At 40.4% G+C, this 24,612-nt stretch overlaps 1 protein-coding gene across 2 annotated transcripts in view; it reads right to left on the bottom strand.

The window, feature by feature from the left end:
- crebbpb (CREB binding lysine acetyltransferase b) overlaps positions 1–20,878 on the bottom strand; it is a 32,673-nt gene extending 11,795 nt beyond the window's left edge. The window contains exons 1-11 of one of the 2 annotated variants that reach the window (XM_030789788.1): positions 20,750–20,878; positions 10,469–11,133; positions 7,281–7,442; positions 6,726–6,981; positions 3,070–3,183; positions 1,881–2,120; positions 1,329–1,428; positions 960–1,097; positions 718–835; positions 427–598; positions 218–280 (exon numbers count right to left, since the gene is read on the bottom strand). In XM_030789788.1, coding sequence (XP_030645648.1) covers positions 218–280; positions 427–598; positions 718–835; positions 960–1,097; positions 1,329–1,428; positions 1,881–2,120; positions 3,070–3,183; positions 6,726–6,981; positions 7,281–7,442; positions 10,469–11,133; positions 20,750–20,837 — 2,116 coding nt within the window. In that variant the 5' untranslated portion in view covers positions 20,838–20,878. The remainder of the gene's footprint in view (positions 1–217; positions 281–426; positions 599–717; positions 836–959; positions 1,098–1,328; positions 1,429–1,880; positions 2,121–3,069; positions 3,184–6,725; positions 6,982–7,280; positions 7,443–10,468; positions 11,134–20,749) is intronic. The other variant, XM_030789789.1, reaches the window with a different exon arrangement.
- Positions 20,879–24,612: the final 3,734 nt, after the last annotated feature.

Below are 24,612 nucleotides of genomic sequence, written 5' to 3'. Positions count from 1 at the left end.
CTAATCATTACAGCAAACAATCCAACACATACAGTAATAAAAACTGCAATATACAAAGTTTAGGTTGAGCAAATGGACTCAAGCCACTCAGTTACATATAAATGGTTTGTTAATTAATGATAGCTGAATACAGTGTTCTGGATCTTCAAAGTCTGTATGCCCAATCTGACTGGAATCATCAGTCAAAAGAAAAAGAGAGACGGGTCAGATAGAGTACCTTGAGTGACCTGCATGCGATTCAGCATCTGATTTGGCACATTGGGCATGGGCATGGGTCCATCTAGAAGAGAAATAGGAAAATTCAGACAAGAACCTTCAAACACAAACTGTTAGCAATCATGTCTCAGGCATTACATTCAGGAAATACTGAAAGCCAATCAAAACAACTTTAACTCATAACGTGTATGAACGTGTTTGGACACTCACTGGTTGGTCGTATGGCTTGTGTAGTTCCCATAGCATTGGGCTGAGGCAGACCAGGTTGCTGGGTCCCTTGTGTGGCCATTGGAGGCTGTTTCTGAAGCCGTGACTTTCTCTTCTCCTCCAGTTCCTTCTGAATTTTATAGATCTTCTCAGCCAAGAAGTGGTAATACTCATCCTGATAAAAAACCAATTGAAGAGCCATGAACAAAACAAAGATCTTACGCTAAGCATTTTTAGGATGAAGCTGTGACAGTTAGACAAAGAGTTCTGATATTAAATCAAGCAGTTGCATACCCTGCTGTTGGCTGACTCATACATGTCTCCTTCAACCTTACGGGCATAAGCTACTAAATTCTCCATCCGTCTGTCTTTCAGTGCTGCAGGGTCAGGAGTGGGGAATATGGCTTGTACTCTGCATGAAAACATCAGAAATGAACAGAATGAGTGGGTGTGCTCTAAAGAGGAGCAAGTCATAATGTGAAGACAGACTTGAGTTCATTCAGCAGAAGCTGTGACGATAGGTTCTAAAGACTCACAGCTTGTGCACAAGGTGGTTGCGCAGATCCTGAGTGACATGCTCATGCCATGCTTTCTTCATTCCAGGCATGGAGAGTGGAGATGCAGTAGGCAGGTTCCCAGTGCCACCTACACCTGACCCATCTGGCATCAGCTGACTGAAGGACAAAGGACAGACAAAAGCACACAAATGACTGGCGACTCAACACGGAAACATAGTTATCGAAATGTCTCGTTTGGCCTGCAAAGGATGAAATCCCTTTCATTTCAGCAGGTTAACACTGAACATGAATAATTAAATTTGAAATCCTGTCCTAGAGGATGATATCTCAGACGAGCTGCTGTCTGAAGTGGGTTAGAGGTGAGTGGTGAAAAGTGAAAAGACTCACTTGTTGAGAGATGAGGGAAGGGATGTGTCAGTGTGGAGGTTCGTCTGATCTGATGTGGGAACGCCCATACCGTTACCTCCTATGTTCATCTGGTTAGTGCCTGAGGGGTCAGGGAGACCAGACGGGGTTACACACACACACACCAAATGAGACACAATCAACCATGACATTTTAAAACATACCGATAACCAAAACAAATAATAATGACCCCAATATCCATCAAAACTACAAGAACCTTAACAAAATAGTATTCTATACAAATTTGTCACATTACTCCTGCATGCCTATTGTTAATATTCAAGCTGAAAAGACATGAAGTTGAATGCATTTTTCTTAAACTAGTTCATCCAAGAGATGGATGTCCTTCCATCTCTTCAGTGTCTTTCAAAAGTACTGTAGTACTCTGTCTTTACCTTATGTAATAACTAACATATACATCAGCAGTTATCAAATTATGTTGATCAAAAATCATGTGTTTGATTAGCTATGGTGAAACCATGTCATCTGACATTTTCAGACCGATACAGGTCTGCGGAATGTCCTGTGCTTTACCTAGTGCATTCATGGTGCGCATCTGCTGATGCTGCTGCTGGGGCAGTGCCGCCTGCTGTCCTGGGACCTGTGTCTGCGCAGGGGACTGGTTACCAAAAGGAAGGCCCAGTGCTGCATAGGCTCTTTGCATGGAGCTAGGGTCTATGTGTGTTGCACTGTTCATGCTAGTTGCTGTCGGCTGGCCTGTGCCAACTGTGCCCATCGGGGTCTGCATGCCAGCATTGGGTGAGCTGAGCATAGCTGGAGGGAAAGAAGAGGAAGAGTTAAATATGAAAATGTAAGGATGAGCAAAAACAAAAAAAATTAAATTAAATTTAAAAATAAATAAATAAAGGTTGATCTCTTTAAATTGAGAAAGTAAATTTTAAAGGCAATTTTTTTGTTGAAATAAACACATATAACTTCAGTAGTCAACTACTGTGAATATACAGTTCAACAGTGGCAGACTAGAAAGGCTGAGTGAATCAAGGAGCGTGCTTCTGTTGCTGCTGTGGGGGATTTAAACGAGTCAGAGACCATCAAACCAATCAGAGAAGAGAATATTTAAATGCCCTGCCCATTCAGACAACTGAGCTGCAAGGTCCCGCCCCCAAGGTATCAGATTACGCCCCCGCTGCCTGCAGGAATCTGAAGGGTTGCTCATGCTTTCACAGCCAATGTGGAGTAGAGCAAAGATTACAGCCTGCAGGTGGCAGCACTGTTCTCAAAGCTCAACTCGCATCCGTTCCTCTAGAGCTAAAAGAAACCATCAGCTAGTATTAGAGATTGTAACCAAAATACTGAAACAAGCTCCCCATTTTGATTTCTTATTGATCTATTTGACTTCAAAACAGAAACTTCATTTTTCTCATTCCCTTTCCTTCATTCCTCAGCTGCACAGTGAAATACGTTATCAAAACAAAAGGGCAGAGATGGCATCAAAAATGACATTAACTGCACAAGTAACGCCGTAAATTGCACAGCATATCCATAAAGTTACAGAAGATGAGAACAGCCCAACAGAGAAAAAAAAAACCCTGGTTAAGAAAACAGCAGACTAAACAAAACAAGAGAAAACACCTTAACAGAAAGGGGAAGTCAGAGATGTGGTGAAGTCATATGGTCTAGAATAACGTGACACGGCAAAACCAAAGAGTGAAGGTGGCGATGATATAACTGAAGTAAGAGAGTGAGGAAATGCAGGACTTACGCTGTTGGTTTCTTTTGTCGCTGGCATTTTTCAGTGGCAGACACACGGGGCAGTCATGTCTGGTGCAGTTCTTCCAGTGTGAAATGATCTGTCTAGAGGATGCACAGTGAGCCACTGAAAGAGACAAAAAGAGAGAGAGCAATCAGAATAAAAGAGACAGACAACCTCTGAATTATCCCTTACCTTGGCCAAGACAATAACCACACAGGAATGCATAATACATAAAACAGCTGACCCCTTTGAAAATTAGAACAATTTTTAAAGCCTTTTCTTATACTCTGACTGGAGAGAGATTGGTTGTTGTAAACAGCTCAGTGTCCACAGGGATCTTCAGAAACAGATCTAAAAACACAGTCCTCCTCAGACCCTAGCTCAAGAGTTCAATGATCACTATTTTAGGCAACTGTAGTCCATTACAAAAAAAACCCCATCAATTTCTTTATTAAGAATGAGAAGAATGAGAAAAGATTGCACTTGTACAACTTGTTAAAGACAATAAACAATCAACAGAAATATCAGATTGGCTCTTGCCCACACCACGCTACCATTTTAAATTCATTTGGTCAATGATTGGCAGCTGGCTAGTGCAGCCTGGTACAGATGTTTGTCACCTCAGCATTCTAGCTATTTTAGACCTGGGCACTGCATGTGGATCACATTACTCTCACTTCAAAATACATAAAGTCTCTCTCCCAAGTGCAAATCATTTTTCTGTCAGAAGGTGATCTCGTTCATCTCTTAAAGCTGGGGGATCACACAGATGTGCAGTGTATAGTTAACCATGAGAAATTAAGCATGACTTGCCATGAGAAACATGTGCTGGAGGTGTCCTTTAAACTTCAGTAGGACTGCTCTTCCTATAATGGAGAAGCATGGAACTGGCCCCAGACATTTATATGGCTGTTTGTGACCGTGAATTTGCGACCAAAAGGAGAAAAAATGTTCAGACAGGGGTCACGTGCCTGCTGCTCTACTGAACACCATCTGAATCTCTCAGTGACACTATGGTAAGGCTCCCAGCCTTTGTCCTCGATGCTGATAAAACCACAACTTTTAATGTATAATGATGTGCAATGCAAGCCATGCATTAGCCATGTAACACCAGTGATTTTAAAAGCAGAGAAACTGTACATAGGGTCTTGCTCTAACTTCAGTCACTTAATCTTCAGTAATTGTTTTGTTTTGTATTTTTTTAATCTTCTTAGAGCACTAAAACATTTCATGTCTTCTTTGAGATGTTTGCATCAATTTCTGTGATCTTTGCATTGTCACTTATATATGCTTTCTTTTGTTGATGCAATAGCTGCAGTACTAGTTTATTTCTCAGCCTGTTTGAAAAATATAAAAACATGATATACAAAACAAAAAATGTATCCTATATGTAAATACTATACAATAAATACCACTTTTACACTTATTTTGTTTGATAAACTTAAATACAATTCTATCCTTTAATATACAGTTAGAAATCCTGCAATTTAATGCATGATTCAATAAAAGTCTACTGTAACTGAATAGGGAGGCATGGGGGCATAATAACACAAGGTTGTGACAATAAGCAGGGTAAAGGTCATTAACAGAAGGGACACTTAAGCATCCACAGCTCACATTAAAAAAGAATAACACACACACAGACACGCACAATGATAATTGAAGACCAGGCCCAATACAATGTTTATATAAGGTCTACAGACCTAGCCACACAAAGACAACTTTAAGACTTATGACGACAAATGTCTTCTAGGGCCACCAACAGAGGAGAAGTCTGCACGCTTTAAACACAATCCCAGAAAAATTCTAAAAGGTACGAACAGAATTGAAACAGAACTAGATAACTAATCCCCAATAAAAGTTTACTGCTGTTTTTCACTTTCACTTGCATTCTTTCCACCACAATACTAGAATGTCAAAGCTAGGGCTGAACGATTTGGGGAAAACATCTAATTGCGATTTTTCTGACAGATATTGCGATTGCGATTTGATTTGCGATATTATTTTTTAAGTCAAGCTTCAGCTCAGTGTTCACTGTGTGATAGAGCATTACCACATGAGAAACCATCAAAATATCAACTGCTCTATATTTCTACGCAAGGATGAGAACTTAAAGATATGAATTGCTTCCAACATGTATTTATTATATTTCTTTAATTGGCACAGAACATAACGCTCATAAGAAAAGTGGCTATAACAAAGGCTATCCCTAAACAAGACATCTGTGTTTTGACAGCCCAGAGCAGGAGAGACTGACGCTGCTTATGCGCATTGCAAGCTGCAAAGACACACCGGACACGTTTGGTTTCAAGTCGGCAGCAGAGGACTTTGCCGCAATGAAAAAAAGAAGAAAAAAAATGTTACCTAGCAGCCTACATATGATGCCATGCAGGCCTAGCCTTTTTTTTTTTTTAAAAACAGCCTACAGATGTTATAGGTTACAGATGTTTCATAATAGCCTACATTTTAGCGGCTAATGTCAAGGTTTTGCCCAATCTTTATGGTTCATTTTGCTTAATCGTTACTGTTCATTAAATAGTCAAACTAACTTGAGGTTGTTGTCATTCTTTTGTTAACCTAGGTGTAACCTACATTATATTTGTGTTTGTAACATAGACTGTTATTGAAACGTGACTGGTAAGTTACTGGATAAAATTGAAAAATAAATTCTCTCTGGACACTGGAACGGCAAGAAAAAAAAATCATAGCAGAAAGCCTGTCCCATACCACCAAAGTGCTGCTTTTCTTCCATACTAAACCGTCCAACGCTGCTTCAAGCTCAGCCGAGGCGATTTTTCCGCACCACGAATGCAACGTTGTCCTTGGGTTTCACGTATTTGTTGTTGGTGGGCGTATACGCAGTCGCCTTGGGTCACTTCTGATTGGTTAACATAACTGGCACACGAGAAGCACAGTACTTCTGATTGGTTAGCGTGACTGTCACACAAGGAGGATGACGTAAATTTGCAACACCATAGACACGACACTCTAAAGCCCTGGTTTAGACGCGCTGCATAACATAAATCTTAAAGCGCAGCCTTCGTGATTTGCTAATCGGATTGTTTCAAATTGCGATTTCGATTTGAAATCGATTAATTGTTCAGCCCTAGTTGAAGCTGTGTCTCAGTGTTGTTGGGTTTCCTCTCACCGTATTCTGTCATATTTCTTCACATAAACATCCCTAATGTGCAGCAGACCTTGAATTCCCCAAAAAGACATCAAAGAAATCTTTTGAACCCAACACAAACTACCAAACGCATCATCCTAGTTTCCAGTACTTGCAAAATGTGTCCACATCAACTAGGTATATAAATGCATGATCATACCATTGTGTGAATTCAATAGTATCAGAGAGCACATAGCTTCTCACAGTCTTGTCACATAGTTTCTCATGTGAGTTTTGCCCACATTAATTCAATTTTTACCATGGACTGCACGTTAAAGACCTAATTCTGCTTTCTCTCCAGGGATTATTTTTAGAGAGACCAAGATACAGAGCTTATACACGCTCCTTTGGTCTGCCAAAAAAAGGACAGCATTGCTTATCCATTTTAAAGATGGGAGTTTTTTTGTTCTCACTACTGAATGAATTTACCACAGCATTGGAGACATTCTGACTGTATAATACTAGAGTACTGGAATGACAGGCAATCACAGGCACTCACCTTGGCAGGACTTGCCGGCCTGACAGTGGGTCATGTGGTTAAGGACGTTCTTCATGGTGCGGCAGTGGGGTAGGGTGCAGGCACGCATTTCTCCATTGGCCTGCTCCCTCCGCTGGCACTTGTGTGCATGGAGCAGCAGGACCAGCTGCTGCTGGATCAGCTTGCGCTTCTCTGGATCAGCAGTGGGTCCTGTAGACACCCCCTGGCCCGGAACCATGCCCACCTGAGGTACCTGCTGCTGTACCTGCTGTTGCAGCTGTATGGGGTATATGAGGAAACAAAGCAAAGTTATGTAGTTCCATTCAGATATTTAGATGCATTCAAATGTGCATAAACACATTTGCTTTCTAAAGAAGCTGAAAGCTCAGAACAAGAAACACTGATGGAAAAAAATAAAAACATAAAAAAAAAAAATAATAATAATCATCTGAGAGCACTTCCCTAATAGGGAGGCAAAGAAAAAAACAACAGGCGAAAAACTGACAAATACGTTGTTTGACTTTGACAATGGAATGTACGCGCTTTGAGATAAGCAAGGCTTTGGGATTTACTCACCAGATTTGGGACACTGGAGGCACCCTTCAGATTGGACGGGAGACTGCTGGGGAGAGCCGCCTTGTTCTGGAGTTGAGCATTAACCCCAGGACCGGTCATCTGCTGAACCGCCCCCTGCCCGTACTGCTGCCCAAATGGACTGTTATTCCCTGGCAGACCCATCTACAGAAAGAGACGAGGCCAAACTTAGATAGACTACAACACATTTCACATGGGAACCAAGTGAAGGGATGGGTATTAGACAATCTAGAATTTGTAGATCAGATGCTTCTTACTAATTTATAGTTTCCAACATAATGGAACAATAATGAGCAACAATAGTAACCAAAGCTTCTCTTAGAGGACAGGACAGATCCATGCTGCAACAGCTGTATTAAAAATGGAAGAAACAGGTCACAGGACATACATGCGATCACTACCAAAACACCTGAGAAAACATGCTACAGAGAACACAAACACCAAAGGAAGTCTTCTTAAAAAGAAAAAAGGGTTTGACAAAATACCATGTTGTACCTCAGTGAACCCTCAAAGCATACCATACTTTGCCCCAACACCCAGGGGCTGAAAAGTAGCTACAAAATACTATACAAGGTAATATCAGGTCAGACCTGTTTTTTTAAATTAATTCGAAATTTAGCCCAGTATTTGGTTGTACCTGTAATGTGTATGTATCCTTAAGGAGCACTGAAGCTGTCTGTGTAAATACAGGTATGCCTGAATGAGTTAGAATGACAAGTTTTTAAACCATTCTTCAGTTGCTTAATAAGATTTTAACCTGACCTGTACAGCCACTTGCTCAGGAAGATGTATTTGAGGCCATTACATAGCTGTAAATCACTTCATTATCTCGTTAAACATTCACGCAGACGGGCTGATTATCTTCAGAGCATAACAGCTTCTCTGCCTGCGCAGTTGCAGCAGCTGTTTGTGCTGGCCAGGTTCCCTGCTGCTGTCTCTGCTCCAGCAGACCAGATAAAAGATCCACTAGGCGTCTTGAAATCAGCTTTCTGTCCAGCTGAGCCTTGCACAGTAAGTGCCCCTCCCCCCTCCTTCTTGAACACATATCAGCAAACACAAACAGGCAATAGACACAATGCTGCAGAAAAACCCGTCGCACTCTGCTCTGCACTCCACAACCAGATGAGAAAGACTGAGGAAGTCTTTTACTCTTACCGCCTGGCCTCTAAGACAGCCTCCCACCCTCCCTCCCTCTAATGCTTTTGCTCACTCAGCCACTCACTTCTCTCTTGCTCCACAGTCAGTCTCTCTCTCTCTCTCTCTCTCTCTCTCTTTCACACACACCACTTAGCATGATTTAGTATCCCGTTATTCAGAGCCCAGAGGCCCACAGACAGACGACACAAGTCACAGCTTAACAGGGGGGGAAATGGAGAGAAAGACACAGAACAAGGAAGTTGGAGAGGAAAACAAGGCAGTAAAAGACAAAGTTGAGGCACACAGAAACTTGGAGAGCAATACAGAACAGACCAGACACTGAACTGAACAAGCTAGCAGATCGCTCAAACAAAGCGCTGTCATGTTGTTGCAGTTTAAGCCTACACACTTCAGCAGGACTCGTTACTGCCGTAGCACAGAAGTGCAAAATAAATAAGAGACTTGCTGTCATCATCAGACGCACAGCACCAGAGCAGGCAGAAGAAAACCTGCCAGGAAACATACGTGCATTTCACAAGCATAATGCTTCTACACTGCGGTTACATCTCAGGCTCAAGATCAGAGTTTGCATATGACCTGTATCAAGAGTGATATTACACATCTATCATCAAACAGTTCTGCATGACAATTTAATAAAGGCTGGTTATTATGTGGATATGTACTGCTGAGCTGGCATCATTACTACATGCACTTTTAAAGTGATCTCTTTGTGAAATGCGTTCAAATATTCATCGCCATGTCGGAAGTCCTCATGAGACGTTTACTTTTCATGTGGTGAGGATCAGCCTGATCAGTCTCTGTGAGAAGCAGTAGACGGGTTTCCCATTGGTTTCCCCGTGAAACCACAACAGTGAGATTCAAAGAAACATCTATGAAAGCTTGTATATTTCTGTGCCATTTTCTAAAGGCAAAACTGACTAAGCATGGATAATTAACAAAATAAAACATCAACATTTGCTGATGGTGTAGTCAACTACTGGAAACGCCTAATTGCATATGGAGACATACAGACAATCATACCTTGCAAATTTTTCACTTATGCAAACAATGTCCAGACTGGCTCCAAAGTTCAACACACAAAATCACCACCAATTTCCAGAGGCAGATAAAAATGACACTAAATCAAATATGAAGTGTCTGTCTACCAGATCCAGAACAAACACTGAACAACTACTCTTTTCTTCAGTTTCTTGAAAGGTTTAAGAAAACCACAAACCCAGTAAGAGCTAGGGGTGTGCAATATTTATTGTCTACAGTAACATCTTCATTGTTGTTTTAACGACATGCGAGCTGACATTATCAAGTATGTCACTCACTTTGCAAAAACCAATCACAAACACGCCTTGAGAGTCCATGCATTCACTGTGTCATGTAGCCTAGTAGGACAGACTACTGTGCATGCACATTGAGAGTGCAAACAGTGTGCTAGTATAGGCATACATGGTCAACGCACCACAAGTTAAACTCACGTAGCTGCCTGAAAATGCAGGCCTGAAATTAAAAATGAGTGAACAAACAGTGCGAGGAGACAAAATATTGACACCACCAGCCTTGTAATCTAGAATAGATTTAATTGCTAAACGTGTACCATCCTCACTCGCATGGAGGTGGTTTGGCTTTGAAAAGACATGTTGCTCATCTGCAAACTGTGTTGGAAATCGGTTGCCGTTAAAGACAGCTCAACAACTAACTTGATTCACCATCTTCGAACTGTTTGATCTCAATAATACTTGCACTGGTGATTTCAATGTTTTTGGATTACTTTTACTTGAATGTTTCAGCTTTAAATAAATAAATAAGACCCGTTTTCCTTAAATATATTGTTTCCATTATTATCATTAGTAAGCAGCAACTAATATCCTATAAACAAGAGCGAGCTGGTACAACATAAGACTAACACATTTTTGAAGGAAGCAAAATATGGTCTACTTATCGTTATCGACAAAATCCCAGAAAATATCGAGATATCATTTTTGGTCAATATCGTACACCCCTAATCAGAGCTCACTAACCTTGTTCATGTTTCCAGTCTGCTGCGCATTCATGGCGTTATGTGCCCCCATTTGTGGTGTCCCCTGGGTGAGGGTTTCTGCCAGTGCACTGCCTGACACACTGACCCCCGGTCCAGCACCTCCTCCTCCCACCGGTGCCCCTTGCATGGATTGGCCCTGGTACTGCATCCCTGGTGCCGCACGGCCTCGCCCAGCCGGTCCCAGAACGCCGTTCATCATCTGACCTGGCTGGGGCATGTTCTGGCCCAGGAGCCCATGAGCCTGGCTGTTGTTCATCATGGCCTGGTTGAAGCCCGTGTTGAGGCCCATGCCAGGGCTGCCGTTGTTGCCCTGACCTGTGGGAGTGCCCACAGGTTTCTGAGGCTGAGATGGGTGACTGGGAGAGCCCTGGCCCAGGGGACTCTTTCCCAAAGCGCCTAGCTGGCCGCCAATGCCAGGCTGAGGGCTGACTGAGTTGAGTCCGCTGGCCAGGCTGGGGCCACTCCCTGCCTGCAGGAGCTGAGACAGCTGCTTGTGCTTGGCAGCGGCATCTGGGACCATCGCTCCTATTCTGGCTCCGACCCCTCCATCACCGTTGGAGGGCATGCCCATCAGACCCAGGTCCCCATTGGGAATCAGTTCATCTGGGAGGTCATTCTCCAATTCAAACAGGGACCCCAAATCTACTGGAGGAAAGGCAAAGCGGAAGAGAAAAAATGTTAGCCTGGTCCATTAAAACATTTAGACACTAATTCAGATGCTGGGCCACAGACATCACTGTTTACACATAGAGCAAGACATCAGTGAACCACATCACTACTGGAGAAATGCCAAAAATGCAAATTTCATGTTGGTCAGGAAATAGCAGATCACATAGCTGTTGAGGCCAAACAATGCATTCTGTATCAGCAAAGATCTGTCTACACTGCATGATGAAACCTGCACACCGTATGGTGCCCTACACAGTAGGGCTGGGCGACATGGTCTACAAATAATATCGTGATATTTTAGGCTATATCGCAATACACGGTATACATCTCGATATTCTGAAATCTCCTCTAGAGCACTTGATAAATGCTTGATTTACCCCTTTGATGCATACAATCACACCAGTATCATGATTCTAGTAGTCCCTGCAACAGATGTCTGCATTAAATCATTCTCGTTCATATTCATTAGCGGTTTCCATGGGAACTACGGCTGTGCAATATGACGGTATATATCGTGTGACAACAGAAAAACGTCTATCATTCCATACTATGTTTTACTGCGTTGTATCACAAATCACGCTCTTTACGGCAATATTTCTTTTCATCTTTTCAAAGTCCTGATACTTATGATAATGTGGTGCTGACGCGCCAAAGGATTAAGTATCTCATTATTTGTGAAACCTATACTGAAGTATAACTTCACAAGATGCTCCACATTCCTCATTTTAATGTAGGCGACAGGCTGCTCTTCTGATATTTCCCCTCTAAAATAACTTGTAGCCTAAAATGACGACTTTATTCTCTTAATATTACTACTTTTTCGCAAAATTACATCTTTATTCTCATAATATTATGACTTTTTCTTGTCAAATTACGACTTTATTCTCATAATATTACAGCTTTATTCTCGTAATATTTTGACCTTATTCTTAAAATCCCAGAATTTTTCCCCTTCAATGTGGCCCTATTCCGTCGTATTTTTATTGGTGGAACATATAATTCAAAATATAGCCTAACAAGAAGTAGGCCTTTCCATGTGGTCATTTGACAAACTATTTATTCATTGAATTTACAGAAAATGTGCTATATCGTGATTTGTATCGTTATCGGGATATAAAATGACAGTTATCGGGATTCAAGATTTTGGTCATATCGCACAGCCCTAATTGGAACAATTTTAAACTTGCATAGAAAAAGGGGGAAATCACATCCGAGTTTAAATTTAACACAACATTAGCCTATTTATTTAACTAAAGCATTGCTGGGGGCAGAGAACATACGCACTGTAAAACCAGCCAGTGTTCCGTGCAGATAACTTGGTGCAAACTGACAATGTCTGACACTGACATGCTAATGTGCATAAGCTGTACAAATCTGTATTGCTTTTCAGTACTCTTGACCATTAGCATACAGTAACTCCATGCCTATTCAAGCTCTGAGAGTGTCCAGTGTGATGGATTATCATTTCTGTTCACTTTGGACTTGACTAATACAGTATGATGACAATGAGGCTAAAAACTGTGGTCGTCCTAAGGCTCGTCACTGTTTCCTCAGAAAGTTTCTAATTTCTTTTAAGAGCAGCAATGAAAAAATGCTATGAGCGACATTTCTGACAGTGACGTGCAGTGGCCACAGTGCTTCACATGGCAACACTCTTTTGGTGATTGCGTGAACCTTGCCTGTCAGTTTCTATTTTCTGTAAGCTGAATGCCAATACATTTAATGGTCCATTTTAGGTGTGCTGAATGTGAAATCAGCCTCAATACACTTGTCTAAATATCACTGAGCATGCACCAAGACATCACTGAAGACAAGACTGTCAATGGGAAATTCCAGGCCAGTATACTACCATTACACCCAGTTTGGTGTGCAAATTTGTCAAATATTACGAAGTAGCAAAGCCAACACATCTGTAAATTACAAAAAGCTTTGTTGTATGCCAGTAGATGCGTTCAGCTACAATTCTAAAATGCATTACAACCTTGGCCTTGATCCTTGTCAGAGACTCAACTGTATGTTTTTAAAACAAACCATTTGATTTGCTGTTTCCTCTATTTTTGTAATTTTCTGAAATGTCCTAAAATGCTCTCACAATTGGACTGATTCAGGTGGGGGGGGGGGGGGTATTGAGAAACACTGCTCTATAACCCTGCGCTCACACTGGCAGGGACAACAAGCAACAAAGTGACAGGAAGTCATTCATTTCCAATGGTCGCTGGGCGACGTGGCACGCCTCGTCGCCTGGCGAAAAAATCACCGCAACTTGGCGACAAAAGAAAGTTGACCAACGTTAAACTTTATGAAAATGAGCAGCGAAATAGTCTAGCCAATCAGAGGGCAGATGTGATATTCTCTTGCTGTGAAATGTTTTCTTAAATCTTAGTTCCTATATTAGCATTTTAGTTCCCAACGTTGTCTCCGCACATTGATAGCAGCGATTGCGAATGCTACTTTGCGGTTCATGGTGGAACGGTGGTATTTGAAGCTAGATCACACTGTTTATAGCAATATAAATTGCCTCCAAAATTTGACTTGTTCACACATAGTGGGCTATATATTAATAGGCCTACCTTTCACAAAATAAACATACAACTCCATGACAAATATATTAAAGACGACATAAATATAGCATATAAATAAATATAACAAGTAATATATATTTATAATATTTATTTGCATATAGGTTTTTTTTTGCTTTTTTTTTTTTTTTTTAGGAAAATTGATGCATCTCCTGTCAGCACATTTGCAGCCCGATTCCTCAAAACTGCGTTAGCAACGCACACAAGCACAGTGATATAGCGACTTGGCTACAAAAAGTCACTGCTGGTGTGAGTGCAGGGTAACACAGATGTTTATCTGCTCTCCTTAAGCTCTTTCATAGTTTTTAATACACCATACAATTAAGATTACAGGGCTATTCCACGTGTCAATCATGGTTGTGTGTAAATAGTCATGTGTTGTCTTGTAACAGCAATTGTGTTTACCCTGCCCATAAATGGTGTCTTACTGTGATATGCTGATGATTACAGACATTTTACTGACAATTCTGCTCAACAGTCTCTTTGAAAAGATACTGTGCGCAAACTACTGTAAGACAACAAATTTTCTCTTACTGCTGTCTCTTCCTCAGCTGCCACGACACCCAACGCTGCATTATAATATGTAATGTTTAATCTGTTCACAGGGCGAGTGCTCACAAACCTTTGGTGGTTGTACTTGGCTGCTTGTGAGGCACAGAAACCCAAAATTTGCCCTGGTAAGTTCCAAAAAAAAAAAAAAAAAAAAAAAAAGGCTTTGCAAACCGAAGTAGTGGTATGAAATTAAACTCCTCCAAGTCAAACTCTCATAACTCAAAAGGACACATCTCAGCAGAAGCCTGTATTACTAAATACTGAAATTGAAAGAACACTGGTAACTACAGAGTGCCCAAAAAAACACATAAAAAAATTGACAATTTAAATACTATGATGTAATTGCCAAAATGGGTCCATACTTTAACAAGGGCAAACTTCTTGCTTAATGTTTCTTTTTCAAATCACATGATTTGCAAAACCAACCTTGCCGCGGATCTCTGCATCACTGTCACTGACACATAAATTCTGGTTACAGTGACAGCCATAACCCAAACACAGCAGCAGAAATAGCTATGTGGGTGTGTAATCTCACAGGTCAATGACCACAATATCAGTTCAGCATGATCAGTAGGCCTACTAGTAGCCCCAGTTAGCTAAGGATAAAGGTGCTCAGAACAACCAAAATCTTGTTAAATCCATTTATAAGCATCAGACAAGCAGCCAGTACCAGCTAAAGAATTAAGATTAAAAAAAAGAAAAGAAGAAGCTATCCTAACACTTGAAAAAGTATTTATCGAATACATCAATCTCTTGCTTTGTTTTTCTGCTTCGGGGAGCCAGTTAAACCACTCTCCACCTCGTGTGCCGTTATTATGTTTGACAGCAATCACGTTCCAAGGCCAACCCTAAAAAAGTGCTTCTACAGTGATTTAACCTGCTTCAAATATGCTTTCATTTCAATCATTTGTTCTGTTCAAACCACATACAGGCATTCAGCCATTCTGAAGTCATCCAGGTTCCTTAATGCCTCCAGTCTATTCTCTTATTTTTTTTATTTTTACAGAAAAGAAATTTAGATGCAATTTACAATAGTTAACAGGATTCTCTGTGCATGTAAAACAGCCATGACATTTGAAAAAACATATGTAAGTACCTTTGGCTACATAATATTTGTAATATTTACTATACTACAGGAAACCACCGAACAAGATAAAACAACTTTACTGCACCACGCACAGCAGTTAACCACTATGATAATACTTGAATAAATTCAAATAAACTCTGCGCATGTGTGTGCGCTTGTGCATGCACGTGCGCGAGGTGTTACCGTTCATCATGCCATAGTCCAAAATGTCAAGGTTGAGGAAAAAAACTTCTGGTTGTCTCTGACCACACCTGAAGCTCCAACTCCATACCTCCAACTTTATTGTTGGTAACAATAAAGAACACCAAGTGGGAAAATTCTCATAATATTAGGAAAGAAATAACCACATCTGAGAGTACTTCTCTCTTTTCTACTCACAGAACGACCTTGGCGAGAAGCCATCCGATGTTCTGCTTAAAACTGGTCCTCTAGCATTTCATTCCTGCTGCATGCAGTGAGTCGGGGGCTGAAGACTCAGACTGAGGTATATCAACTACACACTGCGAGCAACCGACCAACAAGCTCACCAAAAGAGCAGTGTGCATTCTTGTGGTTTTTGGAGTCTTAGGGAGAAGTGAACTTGGACTGCAGGGTGAACAAATTTTCAGAGAATAGATGAGTTCAACTGCAGAAATGTTTCTGTCCTTACTCTTTCAGATAAATCACAGGGTACTGAGACACCCTGCACATGAGTGCCACTGCCTGGACGGTATCTGCCCAAAACAAAGAGTTATATCAACAACCCCCACCCCCATCAAATTAATTCAAAGATGACAGAGTGGCAGGTAAGAGAGGAAATCCTCAAGCATCATTTTGTTACAAGAATAGTGCTGATCTGAGACCCCCTGGTGCAAAGATGTGACAGCAATCTGCTGCCTTCATCTTTCAAATGAAATTCCTTCACCAGGCCCTGAACCCCCCCCCCCCACACACACACACACACACACACACACACACATTAGAGACATGCCCATAAGACCGAACTGCTACAAAGTGGCTTCTCGTGCACTCAAATCCCATTTCCTCAAATCATCTTGGTAATTCTGCATACACTCTGTGCTAAGACTGGGTAAATGACAGGCAGGGGAAATGAAGTTTAAAGCTGGCCAAGTACATAAATTTAGGATTTAGTCAGAGGTTGATCTACTCAGCTCAGTGGTTGGTTCATGAGAGTATGACAGTCTGACACATGCTTAAACCCGAGCAGAGAGCCCACTTCCATCTTGAAAAGAGCACTCACATTTATCCCTAGGTGGTCTGAAAACCATGAACACATCACATCAGTGAAACGCCAAGCCACAGACACACCTACGTTTACATAACCACTCTAAAAGCACAGACTGAACAGTTAAATTGTTTGAAACCTGGCCCACAGACAGAACCCACAGTATTCTCCATATTTTCTTTTAGTTGCTTGAAAGTGACGCTATTCAGTCTCTGACTATTCAGACTAAAACGCTGCATGTAAATTGACCAATGGCACTGTAAAGTGGAAGTTAACATGCTTCAGTGAACCACACAGTCTGCTTGAACATAGGACCAATCAACTGTTCAGTATTTTGAAATACCACAAGACTAGGATGTTTCCAAGACACTAAACTTACTGAGAAGAAGCCAACAACTGACAACAGCCCACAAAAAAAATAGACAATAATCAGGATGGCTGATCTGCCAGAAACTAAGAAAAATCATACAGAAGAAAATATTTGGTTACAACGCCTCTAAGCATTTAATATTCAATGTAATCTGTAAACGTTTTCAAGGCTCATTACCAACAGGTTTATTGAGATGTGTTCATCTGCATGATCAAGGCAGTTTAAGAGAAAATGTCAGGTTCAATTAGTTAACTTGATGATGATAATGAGAGCGTCATTTCCAGAGCTTCCCCGGTTCAAGGGTGAACCAAAACCCCTATAAAAATTTTAATAAGGTGCTTAATACACAGAGTGTGATGACTTCAAGATGGCCAAAATTAGCAGCATAGCTCACTTGAGAAGGCATGCTACAAGCATGGACCAAAACACTTTTATGCAGACACTCAAAGGGTCTTATTTGATCCGAGTGGCCATCCGAAAAAGAAGAACAGCCTCTCTCCCTATTTTCCCTCACAGACTAAACGAGAATACAGTGCTCTAAGTATAATCTTGAGAGTCGCACATCAGAGTATTAGTACGCTCTTGGGCCAGAACGTTCCATGTATCAGAGACGGGGGGGTGGGGGGGGTCTCGCTTTGGATATCTCTCTGTCTCGGCATGGGGAACAGTGGAGTCCTCCCCACTGCATCCTCTGTCAAATCAGTTCCACTTCAGCCGAGACATTAACCCGAATGGCAAGCACATCACGGATTGCAGCCTGCCTTAAGCTGAGGAAAGACAGCGTTTTTACGCTCGACTGTATTTGTATGTACGCTAATGCAAACATGCCTGGAATAAAGCTCACCCATGGCTAGTATTCATTCATATCATCCAGACAGAGGAGGAACACCCATTTGGCAAGCAGCATACCCGCTGGAATCATCTCCGACAAACCATTTCAGACACAAAAAAGCACAACACAAAAACAAAAACATGTGTTCAGCAACACACGCAGACAAGCACAAGAACCACATCACGCAGGCACCCCAAACACATGCTACCTTAAGACGTTCCTGACTGTAAAGGGACCAGTGTTTCTTTTTTCAGACATAACATTATTTAGCCTAAGTGCAAGTGATAATGGGTGAATAGTAACTTACTAGCTCACAATAAAACATTTAATCTTGTAGATTCACTGCCAAATAAAAAACACAGCAGAATATACCACTGAGCCTAACATACTGACAGCCAAAAACCTTAACTTTATCCACTTTTCTTCCACATCAAGGAAGCCGAACTGGAAGACAGGCGGTTTCATAGTTTCGAAATTTATACAATGTGAGCTAGACGTACATACCACATTCTGGAAAATGACATTTTCTTAACGTTCCCACACACAACATAATCTAATATTAACAGGTACACTAAGTGTCACTGTGGATTGATATGAGAGCCATTGAAGATTCCATCTCCATTACAGGGTTGGCGTGAAATAAAATAAAGTTACAGTGTCAATTCCAGGGGCTCCATACAACAACAACCAGGGCAAAGGGAGCAAAAGCAAAACCAAAATTTTATGATTGTATATCTAGAAACTCAGGCCTCATCACTGTGGTTATCCTGCTAGTTTGGTAAGTGACATCACAAAGTCATTTCTGCTTTATACCAGCCCTGGAGACCAATATACTCTTTTAGGTTTAGGAAAATAGCAGTAACAATAGAATGCATTAACACTGGACACTGGTAGGCAGGCATACTATTATTATTTTATATCATACAAGATGACAGTCATAAAATTAAGAGGTCGTTATACTCATATAAAACGATATTGCCATTCAGAAGTAGCAGGTGATCTGTAAGTGCACGTGAGTTGGAGTCCCTGCAGCTATAACTATACCACATCAGAAATGAGAAAAGGTTTTAAGCAGACTGAATGCTCGTCAGGATAAGCAAAAAATACATTGCAGAGTGATCCATACAGGCTAGGTGGCTGTCAAGTCCCTGACTCATGGTTCTCTAACCTATCTGTGGTTCAGTCAGTCATCAACTTCTAACAACTTAATCTGACACAGCTTCAGGGACCAACACACAGAAACACAGCCTCAGGAACATTTAAGTCATTTTTTCTTACCATTAAGTATCTTTGACTTCAACGGTATTTTAATAGCGTTTTCAAATTAATCTTGAAATCACAGGCAGGTCTGAGATCTGTGCACACCCCCAGATGCACGAGATTCTCTCAATGAACACAGTAATCCAAAATAGTGCGAGTATAACAATTCAATCGCAAACAACGTAATACGAACCCGCAACAAGAGAATTCATTCAATTTTAAAATTCTACAATTTTCTAGGCCTCTGCCATAGCAAATAGGCTAATGCTGTTTGAGCATTAAAGTGAGGGACCATTTGAGACTCTGCGGTGATGCTAGATGTACTGACAGTTTGGTTAGCATGTTCAACCGAATAAAATGACCACATTCAAATAAGGTCGCCGACACACCTTTTCTAAAATATCTTCTGTGATATTAGCAAGGGCCTTTATCGCTCACAGAAACTGTTTGTTTATTTCTATGAGTCTATTCGTTTGACTAATTAGTCTCTTTGGCGATTTTGCCCGCACTTTGGCTTACCAAACACGATGCACTGCCATTTTATTCAATGAGGTGCCGCCGTTCAACAGGACTCACCAGTTTCACAAAACTTTTACCCACTGCGTGTGAGAATTCACATCTTACTGCCTCATATACCTACTTTCCCACCAAAAGTTCAATGTTATGGTCAGGAGTGCGACAAACATAAGCTGGGCAACTGCTACTTGTACTGCTTTTTCAATTCCTACGGCGGCTTTTAAGACCATTATTGCTCAGAGTAACTGCATTACAAACGAACATACTGACATTAGTCTCTTGCAACACGTAGGAAAACAATTTATCAAGAAAATGAAATGCTGTAAATGCAACAAAGTTAGTCTCTCGTCACTACTGTCTCAAATTACACGACAATTAGGCCTCCGCGAAGTCGTAATATACAAAATATGATGTTTCGGTTTCGCGACAAAACGTACAAACAACGGTGCCGTGAAACTCTTTGTCAGAGCTGGGAAACTACACCGCTTATCGAGCTCGATACATAATGGCCTAATAAGCCGTCAAAGACAACAGCTTAAGCGAACAATTGCTTAATATATTATCCTTCGTTGTATATCTTAATAGTTACATAGGATGCACACGACAAGTCATAGTTTGTAAGTGCATGTAAATCTGCTACATGTTCAATACTGTTAGCACCATAGCTATGTAATGCGTTGGAACAGGACGAATGCCAGGCTAATTAACCTCAACATGAATTACCAGTCTTATCCAAATGACGTCGCTATCAAGGTAACTTTGTAGGATGACTAACTTGGTAGTAGCATAACTAGCCGAAACAACAAACTTAGTAGCTTTGAGTACTACGCTCAAGGGGTGAAGTATCATCGACACAAATGTCGACTTGATAAGGTAACTTTTTAATCAGCTACCGCTTTTTAGTAAGCTGATGTTCAAGCACCTAAACTTTACATTGCCAGACATTAGGCGAATTATCGACTCGAACTAGCTACACTCTCAAGCTGAACTCTATCTAGTAAGATTATATAACCTTATTTTGACTTAATCAAATTTTAAGTCCGCTTGCAATAGCTGGGGACATCCTACTTAAAGTCATGTCACTTTCACACGAAAAGTAAAGCAAAGTCTAACTAACCAACGACAGCTATGCTAGCTGAGTTACTACGTTAAGGCGGCGGGCCTTCCTTACCTGGGCCGTCTGATGTAGACAGAGCAGGTGAATTCAGCTTTGGTCGCTTCGCGTTGGGAGGTCCCATGTCCAGTATATTGTCAGCCATTGTGTGCTTTGAATATTATTTGCAATTGGGGTATAATGAAAAAATCCCAGGCGAAGATAAATGAAAACAATCAGAAGACTTTTCTATCTAACGTTAGCACACCCCGTAAGACAGGGGCAAATTATTAGCTAGCGAGCACTAGCCATCCAGTAAAATGCTTCAAAAGATAAGCAACAGCGCCCCGCTCCGCCACCGCCATTCACCCCATGATAATCCAACACCCAAAACCCTCATAATTATCCGTAATATTAACCCAAACTAATTTTTCATCGGTTCAAAAAATAAATTAAAACATAATAAAAGCATAAATTATACTGGCTTTTGTCCGTTTCCTCTTAAGTTGTAACCATGAGTATCTTCACAGAACCGTTTTTCTTCGAGTCCAAATAAATACATTCAAGCCCCATTTCGGACTGTAATCAGATTAAAAAACACTGGAAACTATTCTCTAAGATTCGATATAAATTGCTATCCGCAAACCCCTGTTAAAATTTCGCATCATCGGAGCGAAATTATGAGAAGCGGCGCTCGCAGAAGGGGGAAATCAGATATACGGGGGTTTTCCAGCCGTCAAAAATCGCTCCATTCCACCTTTGTTCGCAAGAAATGTCTCCAAAATTTGAACTGTCTTTAATATGTATCGCAATGAAGCTATTTCGTCTAATTCTAAGTGACTTGTGCCTGTAAAAAAATAATAATGCTCTTCCGAAAACCTGATTCTGAGCCGCGACAAGATGGCGGCTGTTGATTCCTTCGATACAAAAAAAAGTTTTTTTTTTCTTTCCAGCCAGACTGGAGGGGGAGGGGACGCGCAATCACGCCCTTTACGCAAAGCCATGCCTTGCTGTATGTACGTCACACGGACATAAAGCGAATAGCCGCTAGGGGCGAAAGGAGCTATGTTTTTCCGAAGCCGGGATAAAAGTTAAGAATTACTGGGGAAAAAATCATTTAATTTTATTTGAAATATGCACACTGTCTACTTCTAATACTTTTTGATGCAATGCCATTTGTGTAGTTGTTTAGTTAAGTTATTTTAGCAAAGTTTCTTAAATTGTAATGAAATTGTGTTGCAACCAGTCGCAAGCTGGTGTTCCTAGGATGTTACTTTAAACCAGTATTTCTCAATCCTGTTCCTGGGGGGACCCATGCTCTGCACGTTTTCCATCTTTCCCTGATCCACCTACCTGGCCGAACTCATCAGTGACACTTTTGATTGGCTGAGCACACCTAATTTACTCAAGAGCATGTTAATCACACTAATCAGGTGTGTTCGGAGCAAGGACAGGTAGAAGATATGCAGAGAGCAGGGGTCCCCCAGGAGCAGGATTGAGAGAAACTGCTTTAAACTAATGTTTTACTACATAAGTATACACACACACACATACACAGACATCTATCTATCTGCCTATATATATATGTATATGTATATATACATATATATATATATATATATATATATAAATACACACACACATATCTTGGATACATGTTATACATCTATCAGTTAAGTGATTTTGTAGTTCATTTCATAGAAAATCATTGCAAGTAAAAGCAAAGAGTTAAGAGCCTGAGTAAGTGACAAAGAGAGAATGGTGACGACTTCCACCTTTTGCATGAATGTCTCTGAGGACATCACCATGCAGAATATAGAGGTGGCTAGACCTTTTTCCAGAAAAAAAAAAAAAGATTAAGACACTTATACACAACTTGGCAGAGACTAAAGCAATGTATTAGTACTTCTCCCTCATTTTCATCCATTTCTGACAACGTAACAAGTTGGCACATGCACATGTATAAATAATAATAAAAAAAAAATCATGATACAGTACAATGTAAATGAATATGTACATAATGAATGGGTGCTTTGTGCAAATGTACACATATTTATCCGTGAGTTTCTAAATGACTCATTTAGAATGTGTCCAACAGAGCATCCAATATGAAATAAGAATAAGGCAAAATTATACATATTTGAACAAGTTCATTCTTTGGCAACAAGAATTCCCAGTGTATCATTCTCCATTCGACACATGCACACACACACACACAAATTCCTGCATGTATACACACAGGCTGGACCAAACTCATTCATTATCAATGAGGACTTTTTGCAGCGAAGGCAAGAAATAGGTCATTTAATAACACTGAAAAGGAGGAATTCATGAGCAGTTAAGATGTGGACATCTCTATGTATACATACAATCCCCTCAGTACTTCTTTTTGCACCATAGATAATTTTACATCCCCTTTATATGTTATTGTGGAAAACTCATTTCAATAAAAGACCATTCACATACGTTGTGAGGACCTGAAATGCCTGTGCTTATCTTGCCAAAATCATTAGCAAAAGTTTATGCATTTCCCTTGTGTTTTGCCTTGAAAAGTCACTACATTTGTAACACAGGCTAAAGCGTTTGCTTTATTTACAGGTTAATATTGCTCTACAACTCTGAAATAGAGAAGGCCATAAGGGTTGTGTGCTCGTAGTCCCTACAGGTAACGTTTTAACTTCAGAATCATTCCCTTTTTTGTCTTTTGATTTTTGCTCTACAGTTTGTAACACAGGAGTGGTTTATTGCACTTTAAGTGACTTCCTCGATGTATCAGTTTTGCACAGTACAAAAACGGACCCATTATAATGTATAAATTCAATAAAGTAGCTCAATTCCCTTACCTCAGTGAAAGGCACGGTGCTCTGATTCATATAAAATTAAACTAAAGTGATCATGGAAAAAAAAAAACTTTATGTATGCTTATGTGAAAACCAAATAAGAATCGAAAATAGAAATCATAAAAACAATCCAACAAGCCTTTTGCACTCATGCTGTTAAGCGCAAAATGTTTATCTTGTTCGAATAAAAGGCACTGACAAATATTTACATTGAGATGTATTTTTGACTAAAGGTGAGTGCTGCAGTTGATGAAAATGCAATTGTTAAGAATGAGAAATGCAATATATTCGTCCACAAACACTAATATTAAAATCGATGTATGGTATTTCAACTTTGTAAATACGTAAATAAAAACATTTTCCTCAGTAAACATACACTTGCACATATTCTACAATATGACACTTATAAAAAGCACAGAAGTGGATTTCTTGCCTCTCCTCCCACAAGGAAATAAAACAAAGATCATGTGAATTGAGAGTACAACTCTGAGCACACAACCCTTGTCCACACATAGAGAGAAAGTTGGCCCAGTTATAATACTAGAAACTGTACCAAAACTAGAAAATTAAAAAATGCTGAAGCTATCAAAATGTAATCCAAACGTTTTCTTCTGAAACAACTGCTAAGTAAGTAGTAACTGCTAAGAGAATGACCACTTAGCCCAGTGTTGTCCTGCTTGAAATGTTATGCAACTATTATCAGTGCAGAAGAACCTTCCTGAAATTGTGAATTTGTTCATCTACACTTACTAATTCCACTTTTTCTTGCTCCACTTTTTAGAAGTCTCTTTTAAAATGTTCCATGAATGAATTCAGCTGTCACTGCAATCTACTAATGATAAAGAGTCAATCAATGAATTCATCCTTGGCTTTTTTCATGTGATATGTATTCAATTTCTTACACACAATTACTGTGCCGAAATCAAAATTTAACAAGGAACTCATTTTGATTTCACAAAACTGCGCGTCGAAATGAACTGACAGACTTTTCGATTCTGCATCATTTCTGCACATTTCCTCTCTCCTACCATTTAGAAATACTTAAAACTGTCTACAACAAATCATCTGTTTTTCCATTGCGAAGTGCATTTACCTTGAAAA

Source organism: Chanos chanos, chromosome 13 (assembly GCF_902362185.1).
Source record: "Chanos chanos chromosome 13, fChaCha1.1, whole genome shotgun sequence".
NCBI classification, from domain to species: domain Eukaryota; kingdom Metazoa; phylum Chordata; class Actinopteri; order Gonorynchiformes; family Chanidae; genus Chanos; species Chanos chanos.
Note: the sequence above shows the minus strand (reverse complement) of the source record. Positions and strands in the feature narration are given on the sequence as shown.